This window comes from Salvelinus fontinalis, chromosome 26 (assembly GCF_029448725.1).
Source record: "Salvelinus fontinalis isolate EN_2023a chromosome 26, ASM2944872v1, whole genome shotgun sequence".
NCBI classification, from domain to species: Eukaryota; Metazoa; Chordata; class Actinopteri; order Salmoniformes; family Salmonidae; genus Salvelinus; species Salvelinus fontinalis.
The window spans coordinates 39580012-39597434 of NC_074690.1; the positions used below are offsets into that span (position 1 = coordinate 39580012).

Here is a 17423-nt window from a genome sequence, read left to right on the forward strand (position 1 = left end):
ATCTTTGAAAATGTTGCATGTTACGTTTATATTTTTGTTCAGTATAATTGGAGGGTCCAGGATTTACGTTTACTATGCTACACTACATATACAAAAGTATGTGGACCCCCCTTCAAATTAGTGTAGTCGGCTATTTCAGCCACACCCTTTACAACCTCCATAGATAAACATTGGCAGTAGAATGGCCTAACTGAAAAGCTCAGTGACTTTCAACATGGCACCGTCATAGGATGCCACCTTTCCAACAAGTCAGTTGGGAAAATGTCGGCCCTGCTAAAGCTGCTCCGGTCAACTCTAAGTGCTGTTATTGTGAAGTGGAAACGTCTAGGAGCAACAACGGCTCAGCATCAAAGTGGTAAGCCACAAAAGCTCACAGAATGGGCCTGCAGAGTGCTGAAACACATACAGCGTAAAAATTGTCCCTGGAAGCAACGTCAGCACAAGAACGGTTCATTGGGAGCTTCATGAAATGGGTTTCCATGGCCGAGCAGCCGCACACAAGCCTAATATCATGTGCAATGCCAAGCGTGGGCTGGACTGGTGTAACGCTTGCTGCCATTGGACTCTGGAGCAGTGGAAATGTGTTCTCTGGAATGATGAATCACGCTTCACCGCCTGGCAAGCCAAGAGAAGAATCTGGGTTTGGCGGATGCCAGGAGGACGCTACATGCCCCAATGCATAGCGTCGACTGTAAAATAAGGTGGAAGGGGGATTAATTGTCTGCGGCTGTTTTTCATGGTATGGCCTAGGCCCCTTAGTTCCAGTGAAGGGACATTTTAATGCTACTGTATACGATGACTTTCTAGATGATTCTGGGCTTCCAACTTTGTGGCAGTTTGGGGAAGGCCCTTTCCTGTTTCATCATGACAATCCTGGGCTCCCAAGTGGCGCGGTCCATACAGAAATGGTTGTCGAGATTGGTGTGGAAGAACTTGACTGGCCTGCACAGAGCCCTGACCTCAACCCCATCTAACAACTTTGGGATGAATTGGAACGCCGACTGTGAGCCAGGCCTAATCACCCAACATCAGTGCCCAATTTCACTAATGCTCTTGTGGCTGAATGGAAGCAAGTCCCAGCAGCAATGTTCCAACATGTAGTGGAAAAACCTCCCCAGAGGAGTGGAGGCTGTTATAGCAGCAAAGGGGGACCAGCTCCCTTGTAATGCCCATGATTTTGGAATGAGATGTTCGACGAGCAGGTGTCCACAAACTTTTGGCCATGTAGTGTACATGTATCCTTGAGTCAGTATACCATCATCTCCTGGAGGTGTCGCTCAAGAACCAACGATTATCTTCAAGCCCGTGTCCTTTCCATCTGAGTGCATCCTCTCTCCATCTCAGCACGAGTGTGTGTGTGTGTCTCAGTGTGTGTGTTGTCACTCTCCTCCAACCTGCTCCCCGCTCAGCATGGCCAGATTTACGCAAAGTGAAAGCAGAAGGGATCAGCAGCAGCATCATCCCCAGCCGACTCATCCCGCCCCCGTCAACCTGCTTCTACAGCAGCCGCTTCTACAGCAGCCGCTCCTACTTATCCCTCATCAGAATCAGCTCGCGCACATCCCGGTTCCAAAACCCATGAACGGACCCGAAACTGTCTCCATGCACACGGACTGCGGCGCCATGAAAGACCAGGACGCCATCAAGCTCTTCATTGGACAGATTCCGCGGAACCTCGAGGAAAAAGACCTGAAACCTCTCTTTGAACAGTTTGGGAAAATCCACGAACTGTCTGTTCTGAAGGACCGATACACAGGCATGCATAAAGGTAGCGTTTTATGTCGGGTCTGCGCCTCCTCTTAGGCTACAGTTGGTCGTTACATTGTAATTACTGTAATTATCATCTGTTTGAAACGCAATAGTCATTCCATGTTTGTACCTTTTTGTGATAGATAGTGTCTCTCATCATCATCTATTCTCTCTTATGATGTCTGTTCTAGCAATATTGTCTGTTAGCGAATGCACCTTGTTGGCTCCTACTAAAAACCCCATGTGACTTGTAGAATAACGTGGGATATTCGGTAAATATCAGCTACATTTTTTTGCTAGAAGGGCTACTGTAGCATCCCAACACTTTTTTTCTTGCCCTAATTATTCTTAATGAACAGTTTTGCGCCAGGTGCGCGCATACCCTACAGTTTATCCTCTCGCCATCGCAGTGTGTCGTGACGCAAACAAACATTTAGAATATTTGGCAAAAAAATCAAAAGCATCTCAATGGTTATTTTCGAAAAATCTGTATTTAAAAAAAAAACATTCATGTCTTTGCATCACATTGGTAGGCTACACATACATGATCAACAGGATTAGGCTATGTGTCCTTCATGTGTGTGTGTGTGTGTGTGTGTGTGTGTGTGTGTGTGTGTGTGTGTGTGTGTGTGTGTGTGTGTGTGTGTGTGTGTGTGTGTGTGTGTGTGTGTGTGTGTGTGTGTGTGTGTGTGTGTGTGTGTGTGTGTGTGTGTGTGTGTGTGTGTACATACCAGTGTGTGCGAGTGAGCAAGCATGTGTGTGTGTGTGTGTGAGAGAGACAGAGCGAGAGAGAGAGAGAGAGAGAGAGAGTGTGTTTGCAAGCAAGGGTGCATAGTTAAATAAAGGTTAAATAAAATAAATAGATAAATAAAAAAGTGTGTGTGTGTGTGACTAACCCTTGTTGATCTGTTTTGATTGACAGGTTGTGCGTTTCTCACCTACTGTGCCCGGGATTCTGCCATCAAAGCCCAGAATGCATTGCATGAGCAGAAAACCCTACCTGGGGTGAGTACTCCACCACCCTCATGCTGTATAGAATGAAAGATGGTATGAAAGCTTTTCCCCAAAAACATCTGGGGGAGAGTTGCCAATTCCTTTAGGATTGGGGAGAATGAGAGAGAGGAGAGTGAGAGAGAGACAGAAAGGAGTGAGAGAGAGGGGGGGAGTAAAAGAGAGAAAGAGAATGTACTGTACAAACAGCAGTAAACAGAGCCATGTAGATAGCTTGAGACTGTTCACTCTGTGAGCCATGTATGAGCAGGAATAGCAGGGGCAGGGGCAGGAATGAGAGAGATAGAGAGAGAGAGAGAGAGAGAGAGAGAGAGAGAGAGAGAGAGAGAGAGAGATGGAGCGTGAGAGAAAGGAAACTGAAGAGTGAGGCAGATAGAGACAGAAAGAGAGAGAAAGCAGACAGAGTGAGGCAGATAGAGACAGAAAGAGAGAGAGAAAGCAGACATAGAGTGAGGCAGATAGAAACAGAAAGAGAGAGAAAGCAGACGAGAAAGTAAGATCTGAAGGGAGAGGCAGAAAGGAAAGAGAGAGGGAGTGAGATGAAAGGGAGGGATATGGGTGTGCGTGTTGTTTGTGTGTGTGTTGTTCCTGCATTTTTACGTATGTGCCTGTGTGTGTGTGTGTGTGTGTGTGTGTGTGTGTGTGTGTGTGTGTGTGTGTGTGTGTGTGTGTGTGTGTGTGTGTGTGTGTGTGTGTGTGTGTGTGTGTGTGTGTGTGTGTGTGTGTGTGTGTGTGTGTGTGTGTGTGTGTGTGTGTGTGTGTGTGTGTGTTTGTTTGTCTGGATTCATTGTAGGTCAATGCCAAGTGGCAGCAGTGTAGAGTGCAGCATTCCGTTACATAAAATAATCGAATTCTGCTCCTCTTCTTTCCAGCCCACTACACATACAGAGAGCATTTGAATTCCATTATTTATTTATTTATTTTTTTAATGTGTAATGCACATATTGAATTACTTAATTCATAAATTGAACTTGTATTTCATGATTTGAAACTGTATTGAATTAATATTACATTCTGTTTAACAATTCAATATCAATTTAATTAAATATTCAAAGCAAACATTTATATATTAATTTGGTAGATATTGCATTCATGTCTGTGTATCACATTTAAAAACCTCAATTTCAAGTTTATCAACTCTTTGGATATTCAACTTCTCAGATGAATTCAGATTCCGTTTTCAATTTCAGTTCTCTAAATTCAGATTCAAAACCAGAGACAACATCCTGGTACTTTGCCAGCCAGGAAAAGTAGAGGAGAACAGATAGAATCAAACTCTCACTGTGGTAAACAGAAGCTTCTAGCAGTTTCTGAAGCCAATGTGGCATGTTGAATATATTTTCTTCCTATTAATTTGGCTCTAGCATTTGAACCATGTTGGGTATAAGTTATTATTCAGGAAAGCCAAGACTCTCTGGAACATGGACTCTTGTCTTCGGTTCTCCTAATATTTCACAGGCCACGCAGGACATGTTAGATGGGAGTGTCACAAAAAAAAGGTCTCCTACATGTCACAAGACTGTGTTAGCCCACTTAGACAAAGCATAGGGATAAGTTCAGGTAAAGGACGACACGTTGTCACCCCCCCCCCCCCCCCCCCCCCCCCAAACTCACTTCACAGCGACCCCAGTGGTTGAACCAGCGCAACATCAGATCTGAGTCCAGTGGCATCGTTGTAAAGGATGTCCCGCTGCCTGCTTAGCGAGTACCGCTTCCCCCTGATTCAGCTCGTTTGGAGATTGGAACTCAGGACTTCTCCCTCAAAAACACACGTGACCACACTCCTGAGGCATTCCAAACCCCTCCTGCTATTAAAAAAGGCCTTCTTCAATTGTGCAAGGGGCGACACATCAGGCTGAGGAGTGAGTTTCACACCATCCCCATCTGCTACACTAATACTAAGTCTTCAAGATCCTACAAGGTTACTCATCAGAAGAGCGTGGTTCGGTGAGCCATGCTGATGTGATGAGGAACAGGAAGACGTGTTCATTGGACATGTCTTAGTTTTACGGTAAACGTGTTAGTTTCAAGTGTCCAGGGGTTGTGATACCGATGGTTTCTCAGGACTGATGGCTTCTACAGTACGGTTGTGGCTAGATGGATTATAGCTCCATGTAGTTGTCACGTCAGGGACATTAAGTGATAAAAATTGGGCATTACAAATTCAAAAATACAATGTTCAAATTCTATATCCTAATATAAAATTCTAAATTAAAGAATTCAAATACACTGAAATCGATCCATAGTGAGAGAGAGCGAAAGATGGGAGAGGGAGGTGGAGAAGCAAAGGAAGGAGACAGAGAGACAGCCCACTCTGTGGCTGAATCCTTATTCACCCCTTCCCCTTGCCCCTCGGCCCTCCATTTGCGTTCACACACGCCTCTGCCAGTTGCACAAGTGTCCCATAGCACAGGGAGTGAAAACTATTGAGGGTGTAGGGGCTAATTAGACCCTCAGATAGCCACTTCGACTGAGCCAGCAAGGCATCAGGCTTTAGAGAGAAGCGCTATCTCGACGCGCACTGCGATATGTTAGGAATTTGCGCAATTTTATACAAAAGAATGGAGGCGTGCCTTATTATATTCCACGTGCATTTATTTATGTCTGATATCGAGACTTGATACATGTAAACAGATAAAACATCTCCCAAATGAAATGTCTAACTGTGACTATATATGGTAAAACTGCGAGGGGGATTTGTTCATTTGAATTTTGTGCTTGTTTTATTATTTAAAAGGGAATCTTTCAAGTCAGGAGTGTGTCCCGAAGTTGATGGGTTTATTGATCCCATTTCCCCTCTCTGGAAGTCCACCTCGGAGTTTCGTCAGAAACACTTGACAATGGAGGGCACTCCGAGCGAGTTGGTAGGGGCAAGGGTGTGGTTAGGGATTCACAGACTCACTTACTCACTCACTGAGTTTCAGACATTTAGCCTACATACAAGATGGGAAGTTTGAATGTGTCGAATAAAATACTATAACAGGGCCAACCCCCCAAAGCAGTGTGAAATGGAAAATAACAGCTTGCTCTTCTCATGCCTACTAACCCATATTAAAGCCACTCTCCTCTCCCCCTGTCGCTCTCTCTTTCCCCTGTCTCTCACTCTCTCTGTCTGCCTGTCTCTCTGTGTCTTCCTCTCTCTTTCTGTCTTACTATATCTTTCTCTCCCTGCCTCTCTCTCGTTCTCTCTCTCACTGTCTCTCTCCCTCCCTCTAATGGTTTATCTAGTTATTTCTCACCCCACTCTTTCTTTTGAATCCTAGCTCTCTCTTTCGTGTTTGTGTGTGTGTGTGTGTGTGTGTGTGTGTGTGTGTGTGTGTGTGTGTGTGTGTGTGTGTGTGTGTGTGTGTGTGTGTGTGTGTGTGTGTGTGTGTGTGTGTGTGTGTGTGTGTGTGTGTGCGCGCGCGCGCAGAGGAGGTTTTCACTCGTCTCTAATTGCCGTTTCCCTTCCTCTCACATCCCTCTCTTTCTTTCTCACCCTTCTCTCCTTTTACTGGAGGAGTGACAGCTTCATCAGAAATAATTGGCTGCTTGCACTGTGCAGCTGCATGTCTCTCTGCATGTCTCTCCCTCTCCCCCTCCCCTCTCTCTCTTATCCCTCACTTCTGATCTATTATTCATCTGCGATGTTGTAATGCAAAATTAATTAGGCTTAATAATAGATTTGGTGGGGTGTAGGTTAGACAGACAGACTGCCATTAAAACAAGTACTTAGTGTGACGATTGACGTCCATGTTTCGCCAATGAAAAGGCATGGGGAAGTTTTTTTAAAGAGATTTTTATTTTATGGCATAGATAGACGAGGGGAGGTATCATTTCAAAGAGCCTTCTCAAAACAGCGGATAAGGTTTTGTATGAAGATTAACGCACACACATGCACAGACACACAAACACACACATACAGTACACACAGATTCATATGAACAATGTGCCACCAGAAATTCTGTGTCTGTGTCTTAGCGAATGCTTGTGTATTGTTGATACATTGTTTACAATCTATTATGCGCTTGGCCGTGACATTTCTGCCTCACATTGATGGATTCACAACCTGAGCCAGGCCACTAGGCTATAGTAGAGCCCCATGAGCGGTACCATTGTGATTTACGCTCCCCTTGCAACTTGTGCTCTCATTAGTCCAGTGCACAGAAACAGATTAGATAGTGTTGTAGTGTTGTTCCACATGGTGATCCTTACTCTGACGAAATCATTCCAGGAAGACACAGGTGATGACACAGGGATATACTCTATGTGTGTGTGCGTGTGTGCGTGTGTGTGTGTGTGTGTGTGTGTGTGTGTGTGTGTGTGTGTGTGTGTGTGTGTGTGTGTGTGTGTGTGTGTGTGTGTGTGTGTGTGTGTGTGTGTGTGTGTGTGTGTTAAATGGGTTCTACCTCAGAATCCCTCTGTTACTCTGCGCTTTTACAGCACAGTAAACTCATGATAAGTGCACAACATTGTATATGTACAGTAACAGTCAAAAGTTTGGACACACCTACTCATTCAAGGGTTTTTCTTTATGCTTACTATTTTCTACATTGTAGAATCATAGTGAAGATATCAAAACTATGAAATAACACATAGAATCATGTGGTAACTAAAAAAGTGTTAAACAAAATATATTTGAGATTCTTCAAAGTAGCCACCCGTTGCCCTGATGACAGCTTTGCACACTCTTGGCATTCTCTCAACCAGCTTCATGAGGTAGTCACCTGGAATGCAATTAAATTAATAGGTGTGCCTTGTTAAAAGTTCATTTGTGGTATTTCTTTCCTTCTTAATGTGTTTGAGCCAAGCAGTTGTGTTGTGACATGGTAAGGGTGGTATACAGATAAAGTCCTATTTAGTATAAGACCAAGTCCATATTATGTCAATAACAGCTCAAATAAGCAAAGAGAAACAACAGTCCATCATTACTTTAAGACATGAAGGTCAGTCAATCCGTAAAATGTCAAGTTTCTTCAAGTGCAGTCGCAAAAACCATCAAGCGCAATGATGAAACTGGCTCTCATGAGGACCGCCACAGGAAAAGAAGAGTTACCTCTGCTGCAGAGGATCAGTTCTTTAGAGTTACCAGCATCAAACTGCAGCCCCAAAAAATGCTTCACAGAGTTCAAGTAACAAAAACATCTCAACATCAACTGTTCAGAGGAGACTGCATGAATCAGGCCTTCATGGTCGAATTGCTGCAAAGAAACCACGACAAAAGGACACTAATAAGAAGAAGAGACCTTCTTGGGCCAAGAAACATGAGCAATGGACATTTGACCGGTGGAAATCTGCCCTTTGTTCTGATGAGTCAAAATGTGAGATTTGTGGTTCCAACTGCCGTGCCTTTGTGAGATGCAGAGTAGGTGAACGGATGATCTCCGCATGTGTGGTTCCCACAGTGAAGCATGGAGGAGGAGGTGTGATGGTGTGGGGCTGCTTTGCTGGTTACACTGTCAGGCATTTATTTAGAATTCAAGACACACTTAACCAGCATGGCTTCCACAGCATTCTGCAGCGATACGCCATCCCATCTGGTTTGAGCTTAGTGGGACTATCATTTGTTTTTCAACAGGACAATGACCCAAAACACACCTCCAGGCTGTGTAAGGGCTATTTAACCAAGAAGGAGAGTGGGGGTGCTGCATCAGATAACATGGCCTCCACAATCACATGACCTCAACCCAATTGAGATGGTTTGGGATGAGTTGAACGACAGAGGGAAGGAAAAGCAGCCAAAAAGTGCTCAGCATATGTGGGAACTCCTTCAACACGGTTGGAAAATCATTCCTCATGAAGCTGGTTGAGAGAACCTACACACTTCCGGCGCCGACTAAGATGGCCGCCTCGCTTCACGTTCCTTGGAAAATATGCAGTATTTTGTTTTTTTATGTGTTATTCCTTACATTGGTACCCCAGGTAATCTTAGGTTTCATTACATACAGTCGGGAAGAACTACTGAATATAAGAGCAACGTCAACTCACCATCGTTCCAACCAGGAATATGACTTTCCCGAAACGGATCCAGTGTTTTGCCTTCCACCCAATACAATGGATCTGATCCCAGCCGGCGACCCTATGCGAAGCCATAAAAGGGGCAAACGTAGCTGTCTCCTGGTCAGGCTTCGGAGACGGGCACATCGCGCTCCACTCCCTAGCATACTACTCGCCAATGTCCAGTCTCTTGACAATAAGGTTGATGAAATCCGAGCAAGTGTAACATTCCAGAGAGACATAAGAGATTGTAACGTTCTCTGCTTCACGGAAACATGGCTAACTCAAGAGACGCTAACGGAGTCGGTGCAGCCAGCTGGTTTCTTCACGCATCGCACCGACAGAAACATACATCTTTCTGGTAAGAGAGGGGCGTGGGGGTATGCCTTATGATTAACGAGACGTGGTGTGATCATAACAACATACAGGAACTCAAGTCATTCTGTTCACCTGATCTAGAACTCCTCACAATCAAATGTCGACCGCATTATCTACCAAGAGAATTCTCTTCGATTATAATCACAGCCGTATATATTCCCCCCCCCCCCCCAAGCAGACACAACGATGGCCCTGAACAAACTTTATCTGACTCTTTGTAAACTGGAAACCACACACCCTGAGGCTGCATTCATCGTAGCTGGGGATTTTAACAAGGCCAATCTGAAAACAAAACTCCCTAAATTCTATCAGCATATCGATTGTGCTACCAGGGCTGGTAAAACCTTGGATCATTGTTATACTAACTTCCGCGACGCATATAAGGCCCTCCCCCGCCCTCCTTTCGGAAAAGCTGACCACGACTCCATTTTGTTGCTTCCAGCCTACAAACAGAAACTAAAACAACAAGCTCCCTCGCTCAGGTCTGTTCAACGCTGGTCCGACCAATCTGATTCCACGCTTCAAGACTGCTTCGATCACGCGGATTGGAATATGTTCCGCATTGCGTCCAACAACAACATTGACGAATATGCTGATTCGGTGAGCGAGTTCATTAGAAAGTGCATTGACGATGTCGTACCTACAGCAACGATTAAAATATTCCCAAACCAGAAACATGGTTTGACGGCAGCATTCGCGTGAAACTGAAAGCGCGAACCACTGCTTTTAACCAGGGCAAGGTGACCGGAAACATGACCGAATACAAACAGTGTAGCTATTCTCTCCGCAAGGCAATCAAACTAGCTAAGTCCCAGTACAGAGACAAAATAGAGTCGCAATTCAACAGCTCAGACACAAGAGGTATGTGGCAGGGTCTACAGTCAATCACGGATTACAAAAAGAAAACCAGCCCCGTCGCGGACCAGGATGTCTTGCTCCCAGACAGGCTTAATAACTTTTTTGCTTGCTTTGAGGACAATACAGTGCCACTGACACGGCCCGCTACCAAAACCTGCGGGCTCTCCTTCACTGCAGCCGAGGTGAGTAAAACATTTAAACGTGTTAACCCTCGCAAGGCTGCAGGCCCAGACGACCTTCCCAGCCGCGTCCTCAGAGCATGCGCAGACCAGCTGGCTGATGTGTTTACGGACATATTCAATCAATCCTTATCCCAGACATGCTTCAAGAGGGCAACCATTGTTCCTGTTCCCAAGAAAGCTAAGGTAACTGAGCTAAACGACTACCGCCCCGTAGCACTCACTTCCGTCATCATGAAGTGCTTTGAGAGACTAGTCAAGGACCATATCACCTCCACCCTACCGGACACCCTAGACCCACTCCAATTTGCTTACCGACCCAATAGGTCCACAGACGACGCAATCGCAACCACACTGCACACTGCCCGAACCCATCTGGACAAGAGGAATACCTATGTGAGAATGCTGTTCATCGACTACAGCTCAGCATTTAACACCATAGTACCCTCTAAACTTGTCATCAAGCTCGAGACCCTGGGTCTCGACCCCGCCCTGTGCAACTGGGTCCTGGACTTCCTGACGGGCCGCCCCCCAAGTGGTGAGGGTAGGTAACAACATCTCCACCCCGCTGATCCTCAACACTGGGGCCCCACAAGGGTTCGTTCTGAGCCCTCTCCTGTACTCCCTGTTCACCCATGACTGCGTGGCCATGCACGCCTCCAACTCAATCATCAAGTTTGCGGATGACACTAAAGTAGTAGGCTTGATTACCGAGACGGGACGGCCTACAGGGAGGAGGTGAGGGCCCTCGGAGTGTGGTGTCAGGAAAATAACCTCACACTCAACGTCAACAAAACAAAGGAGATGATTGTGGACTTCAGGAAACAGCAGAGGGAGCACCCCCCTATCCACATCGACGGGTCAGTAGTGGAGAAGGTGGAAAGTTTTAAGTTCCTCGGTGTACACATCACGGACAAACTGAATTGGTCCACCCACACAGACAGTGTTGTGAAGAAGGCGCAGCTGCGCCTCTTCAACCTCAGGAGGCTGAAGAAATTCGGCTTGTCACCAAAAGCACTCACAAACTTCTACAGATGCACAATCGAGAGCATCCTGTCGGGCTGTATCACCGCCTGGTACGGCAACTGCTCCGCCCACAACCGTAAGGCTCTCCAGAGGGTAGTGAGGTCTGCACAACGCATCACCGGGGGCAAACTACCTGCCCTCCAGGACACCTACACCACCCGATGTCACAGGAAGGCCATAAAGATCATCAAGGACAACAACCACCCAAGCCACTGCCTGTTCACCCCGCTATCATCCAGAAGGCGAGGTCAGTACAGGTGCATCAAAGCAGGGACCGAGAGACTGAAAAACAGCTTCTATCTCAAGGCCATCAGACTGTTAAACAGCCACCACTAACATTTAGCGGCCGCTGCCAACATACTGCCTCAACTCCAGCCACTTTAATAATGGGAATTGATGGAAATTATGTAAAAATGTACCACTAGCCACTTTAAACAATGCCACTTAATAGAATGTTTACATACCCTACATTACTCATCTCATATGTATATGTATATACTGTACTCTATATCATCTACTGCATCTTGCCATCTTTATGTAATACATGTATCACTAGCCACTTTAAACTATGCCACTTTATGTTTACATACCCTACATTACTCATCTCATATGTATATACTGTACTCTATACCATCTACTGCATCTTGCCTATGCCGTTCTGTACCATCACTCATTCATATATCTTTATGTACATATTCTTTATCCCTTTGTAGAAGGTAGTAGTTGTGGAATTGTTAGGTTAGATTACTTGTTGGTTATTACTGCATTGTCGGAACTAGAAGCACAAGCATTTCGCTACACTCGCATTAACATCTGCTAACCATGTGTATGTGACAAATACAATTTGATTTGATTTGAGAATGCCAAGAGTGTGCAAAGCTGTCTTCAAGGCAAAGGGGGGCTACTTTGAAGAATCTCAAATATAAAATATACTTTCATTTGTTTAACACTTTTTTGGTTACTATATGATTCCTCATGTGTTATTTCATAGTTTTGATGACTTTACAGTTTTTTACGATTGCTTACGCACTAAAATGTAACTTGTCCCACAATTAGCAAAACCTTACACTCAAGGAGCAAAACACAAGGCTAGATTTGCACAACTGTAAGCACATTGTCAAAACATTACACACAGTGATTTGCAAAACATTAAACACACTTGTATACATCAGACACAGAAGCATATCATGATGTCACTTCCTTGCAATTCCAAAGCACTGACTGTCAAATTACCACACCAATGAGCCAATCTGTTAAACACAGCCATCAGGTGCACAAACACATGATCGCTAAATTGTAGACACACCAATCAGGTTTAAGCACTATAAAAATGCAGCAGGTAGGTTCACCTGCTTTCAACCAAAATGGAAGGAGTCAGAAGAAGAGTGACGGTGAGAGGAGGAGTACACAGAGAAGGAGAAGGAGGCAGAGGCCGAGTCAGAGGTCGAGGAAGACCTGAAGCAGGAGGAGAACATGCACAAAGAAGAAGAGGACCAAACTTATCAAATGACATTCGTGCAACACTAGTGGACCATGTTGTGAACCACGGATTGACGCTGAGGGAGGCTGGACTGAGAGTTCAGCCAAATCTTAGCAGATATACAGTGGCATCTGTCATAAGGACTTTTCGACAGGAAAACAGGTAAAAGATCTGTCTACAGTTACAGTAATCAGCCGCTTATTGTATGGACCATATCAGCACTTGTGATACCCCTTCCTGTGACATTGTACAGTAAGTTACATGTATTATTCTCTACATAGGATTGAGGGTCGGGAACGACAAGGAGGATGGGGGCCCATATTCACGCAAGAACAAGAGAGAGATAATAAACATGGTTTTGGCCAATAATGCTATCAGGCTCAGAACTACAAGCCAACATTATCGGTGACCATGCCATTTTCAATAATGTCCATCGGGTCTCTCAGTCAACACTGGCACGCATCCTGAAAAGACATCAGGTTCAAATGAAACAACTTTATCGAGTGCCTTTTGAGCGGAATTCAGAGAGGGTCAAACGGTTGCGACATGAGTATGTGGAGGTTTGTATTGTTCACTTTAGCACTGTGATGTTGCATACTGCACACATGACTTTTTTACATTGACTGTATACTAGACCTATCCTGAACGACACAATCTTGTCTTTCACTGTATTTCAGGGAGTTTTGCAGATGGATGCTGAGGAAATCCTGCATGAATTCATATATATTGATGAGGCAGGGTTCAACCTCACAAAAGCAAGAAGGAGAGGCAGAAATATCATTGGCCACAGGGCTATAATCAATGTCCCAGAGCAACGTGGGGGTAACATCACCCTTTGCGCTGCCATTTCACAGCATGGGGTTGTCCTCCGTCATGCCAAAATGGGCCCTTACAACACACCTCACATTCTCACATTTTTGGACCGATTGCGCCACATCGTCACAGCAGGTGATGAAATGCACCAGATGCAATACACGGTAATCTGGGACAATGTGTCATTCCACCGCTCTGCTTTGGTCCAGAACTGGTTTCAACACCATCCACAGTTGACAGTACTATACCTTCCACCATACTCTCCGTTTCTAAACCCTATCGAAGAGTTTTTCTCTGCATGGCGGTGGAAGGTTTACGATCTCCAGCCCCAGGCTCAGGGACCCCTCATTCAGGCCATGGAGGACGCCTGTGACCAAGTCGACGCCGCAGCTGTGCAAGGATGGATTCGACATTCAAGACGGTTCTTCCCGCGTTGTCTTGCTAATGACGATATTGCTTGTGATGTTGATGAAATTCTCTGGCCAGATCCAGCTAGGCGAAGAGATAATGTATAGTGTGTTTACTGTAGTATTTTCTGTACAATATTGTCAGTTTTTTTCAGATTATTTTTTGTTTGTTGTTGTTATTTACTGTAATTGTAACCTGTACTGGATACAGTATTTTACGTTTGTCTGTTTGCTGAGCTAACAGTGTTATGCACACTACTGTAGTAGCATGAAAACTGGGACATGTTTTGTTGTGATTCTCCATGTTGACATGTTGACTGATTTGGGTATATGGAGAGAAATAAATTATATTTTCCTCAGTCTGCAGCATTGGTCTTGTGTAGTGTTTGTATAGTTCCACTTTCTCTGTGTACTTCATTTACAGTACTCTAATCACTAACAATTAGACTAAAAGTGTTTTAGGTTAGCAACAGCAGTGTGTAACTGGTTCAAAAAGATTGAAGTCATATGAAATGTGTGTTTCGTATGGTAACAAAATATTATTTTTATGAAGTCGTGTATAGTTTTGACAAAAGTGTTCCATTTTGCAAATGATCTGAAGTGCTGTGCTACTTTGGTGTAGGGTTGTGCTAATTGTGTGTAGTGTTTTGACAAACCGGGCCCTGTTTTCAAAATTGTGCTTAAACAATTGAAAAAAACTGTATTATTCTACAATGTAGAAAATAGTAAAAAAATTGAAAAACCATTGAATGAGCAGGTGTGTCCAAACTTTTGACTGGTACTGTATGTCCAAACTCCAGTCTCAAGTCAAATACACTACTTATATTTTGCACCAGATATGTTTGTGTGTGTGTATTCGTGCGGGTGGTGACAGTCACTCTTCCCTCAGGTTGCTGACCATGACCTTCTCTGTCATTGCTGAGTCTCTCATCTCACATGTTTGGCCCTCCACTCTGTTTCTCTCTTACTCTTTCTTCCTGTCACTCCCCTATGCCTCTCTTTCTCTTCCTTCTTTCTCCCTCTGACTGTGTCCAACTGCAGTATATGGCTGTCTACACTGCCTGTCGTCATTGGTTTTAACTGCTACAGTGCGTTCTGAGATGCAACACATTATCTATCTAGTCCATGTTTCCTAGTAGAGAGAGGTGCTTTCCAAGCACACATCAAGACGTCATAGTAGGGCACACTTACACACAGGCATGTTTAGTCTTCCGCAGAGAGCTTGTGTATTAATGTACTCTATATCTTCCTGTGAGAGCGTTTTATCTCGCTAGGAGAACACTCCCCGAAGTCCGGCAGCGGCAGCAGATCCCTCGCTGGAAGAGTCAGCCCACATCTATTATTTAACCAAGTTAAACCAGAAATATTAAGTCCCCAAAGGGCTGTAGATCAGCCTCACAACAACTGTGTTTGCAATAGGCTGCTCACAGTTAAACAAACTGCTACTACATGCAGCCTGGGATGCAGAAATATGTTAAATTCCAGGTTTCTTTACTTGCATGGTTTCCCATTTGTTTTAGTTAGCAAACAGCTACCCTTTTTGAGAGTCAACACATAGAAGACAATACAAAGTGTGTGTGTGCGTTCATGTGTGTGTCGTCACCTGAGGCTAGTTGGTATCTAAGGGCTGTGCTGTGTGTCTGTACGGTGTAATGTGTGTGATGTGTGTGTGTCTACCAGTGGAGGCTGCTGAGGGGAGGACGGCTCATAATAATGCCTGGAACGGGGTAAATGGAATGTGTTTGATGCTTTTGATATCATTCCACCTATAACACTCTTACCATTACCATGAGCCCGTCCTCACCAATGAAGGTGCCACCAAAACTCTTGTGGTGTCTGTATGTACGGTTTTACAACCGCTGTTTCCATTTGTAGGGCCGAATAAAATCCCGGTCGGAATCACTGAATCCAGACATTAATTAAGATAGAATTATTTTATTTATTATAGATCAAATGTTTTTTTTTCTTCTAGTAATAAAGTGGGATTTTAAAGGCGAAAGAATGAAACAGAAATGAAAATTGAAACCTGGATTAACAAAACAGAAAAAAACGGAATTTGGGGAAAAAGTAAACGGAATCAGGCAAAAAATATAACTGATTTTATATGGCTCTAGTGGAGGGGTAGTGAGCTGTGTTATGTAAGGGTGGAGGGGTAGTGTGCTGTGTTATGTAAGGGTGGAGGGGTAGTGTGCTGTGTTATGTAAGGGTGGAGAGGGAGTGTGCTATGTTATGTAAGGGTGGAGGGGTAGTGAGCTGTGTTATGTAAGGGTGGAGGGGTAGTGTGCTGTGTTATGTAAGGGTGGAGGTGGTATGTAAGGGTGGAGGTGGAGTGTGCTGTGTTATGTAAGGGTGGAGGGCTAGTGTGCTGTGTTATGGAAGGGAGGAGGTGGTATGTAAGGGTGGAGGTGGAGTGTGCTGTGTTATGTAAGGGTGGAGGGCTAGTGTGCTGTGTTATGGAAGGGTGGAGGGGTAGTGTGCTGTGTTATGTAAGGGTGGAGAGGTAGTGTGCTGTGTTATGGATGGGTGGAGGGGTAGTGTGCTGTGTTATGTAAGGGTGGAATGGTAGTGTGCTGTGTTATGGATGGGTGGAGGGGTAGTGTGCTGTGTTATGTAAGGGTGGAGAGGTAGTGTGCTGTGTTATGGAAGGGTGGAGGGGTAGTGTGCTGTGTTATGGAAGAGTGGAGGGGTAGTGTGCTGTGTTATGGAAGGGTGGAGGGGTGGAGGGGTAGTGAGCTGTGTTATGTAAGAGTGGAGGGGTAGTGTGCTGTGTTATGTAAGGGTGGAGGGCTAGTGTGCTGTGTTATGTAAGGGTGGAGAGGTAGTGTGCTGTGTTATGGATGGGTGGAGGGGTAGTGTGCTGTGTTATGTAAGGGTGGAGGGCTAGTGTGCAGTGTTATGGAAGGGTGGAGGGGTAGTGTGCTGTGTTATGGAAGGGTGGAGGGGTAGTGTGCTGTGTTATGGAAGGGTGGAGGGGTGGAGGGGTAGTGTGCTGTGTTATGTAAGGGTGGAGGGGTAGTGTGCTGTGTTATGGAAGGGTGGATGGGTGGAGGGGTAGTGTGCTGTGTTATGTAAGGGTGGAGGGGTAGTGTGCTGTGTTATGGAAGGGTGGAGGGGTGGAGGGGTAGTGTGCTGTGTTATGTAAGGGTGGAGGGGTAGTGTGCTGTGTTATGGAAGGGTGGATGGGTGGAGGGGTAGTGTGCTGTGTTATGGAAGAGTGGAGGGGTAGTGTGCTGTCTTATGGAAGGGTGGAGGGGTAGTGTGCAGTGTTATGTAAGGGTGGAGGGGTAGTGTGCTGTGTTATGGAAGGGTGGAGGGGTAGTGTGCTGTGTTATGGAAGGGTGGAGGGGTAGTGTGCTGTGTTATGGAAGGGTGGAGGGGTAGTGTGCTGTGTTATGGAAGGGTGGAGGGGTAGTGTGCTGTGTTATGGAAGGGTGGAGGGGTAGTGTGCTGTGTTATGGAAGGGTGGAGGGGTAGTGTGCTGTGTTATGGAAGGGTGGAGGGGTAGTGTGCTGTGTTATGGAAGGGTGGAGGGGTAGTGTGCTGTGT

At 45.2% G+C, this 17423-nt stretch overlaps 1 protein-coding gene across 2 annotated transcripts in view; it reads left to right on the forward strand.

Annotated features, from left to right (window-relative positions):
- Window positions 1-1325: 1325 nt before the first annotated feature.
- Window positions 1326-17423, forward strand: part of LOC129824320 (CUGBP Elav-like family member 5) — a 52816-nt gene continuing 36718 nt past the window's right edge. For both annotated transcript variants that reach the window (XM_055883879.1, XM_055883880.1), the window contains exons 1-2: window positions 1326-1768; window positions 2672-2754. In XM_055883879.1, the coding sequence (XP_055739854.1) occupies window positions 1411-1768; window positions 2672-2754 (441 nt within the window). In that variant the 5' untranslated portion in view covers window positions 1326-1410. The remainder of the gene's footprint in view (window positions 1769-2671; window positions 2755-17423) is intronic.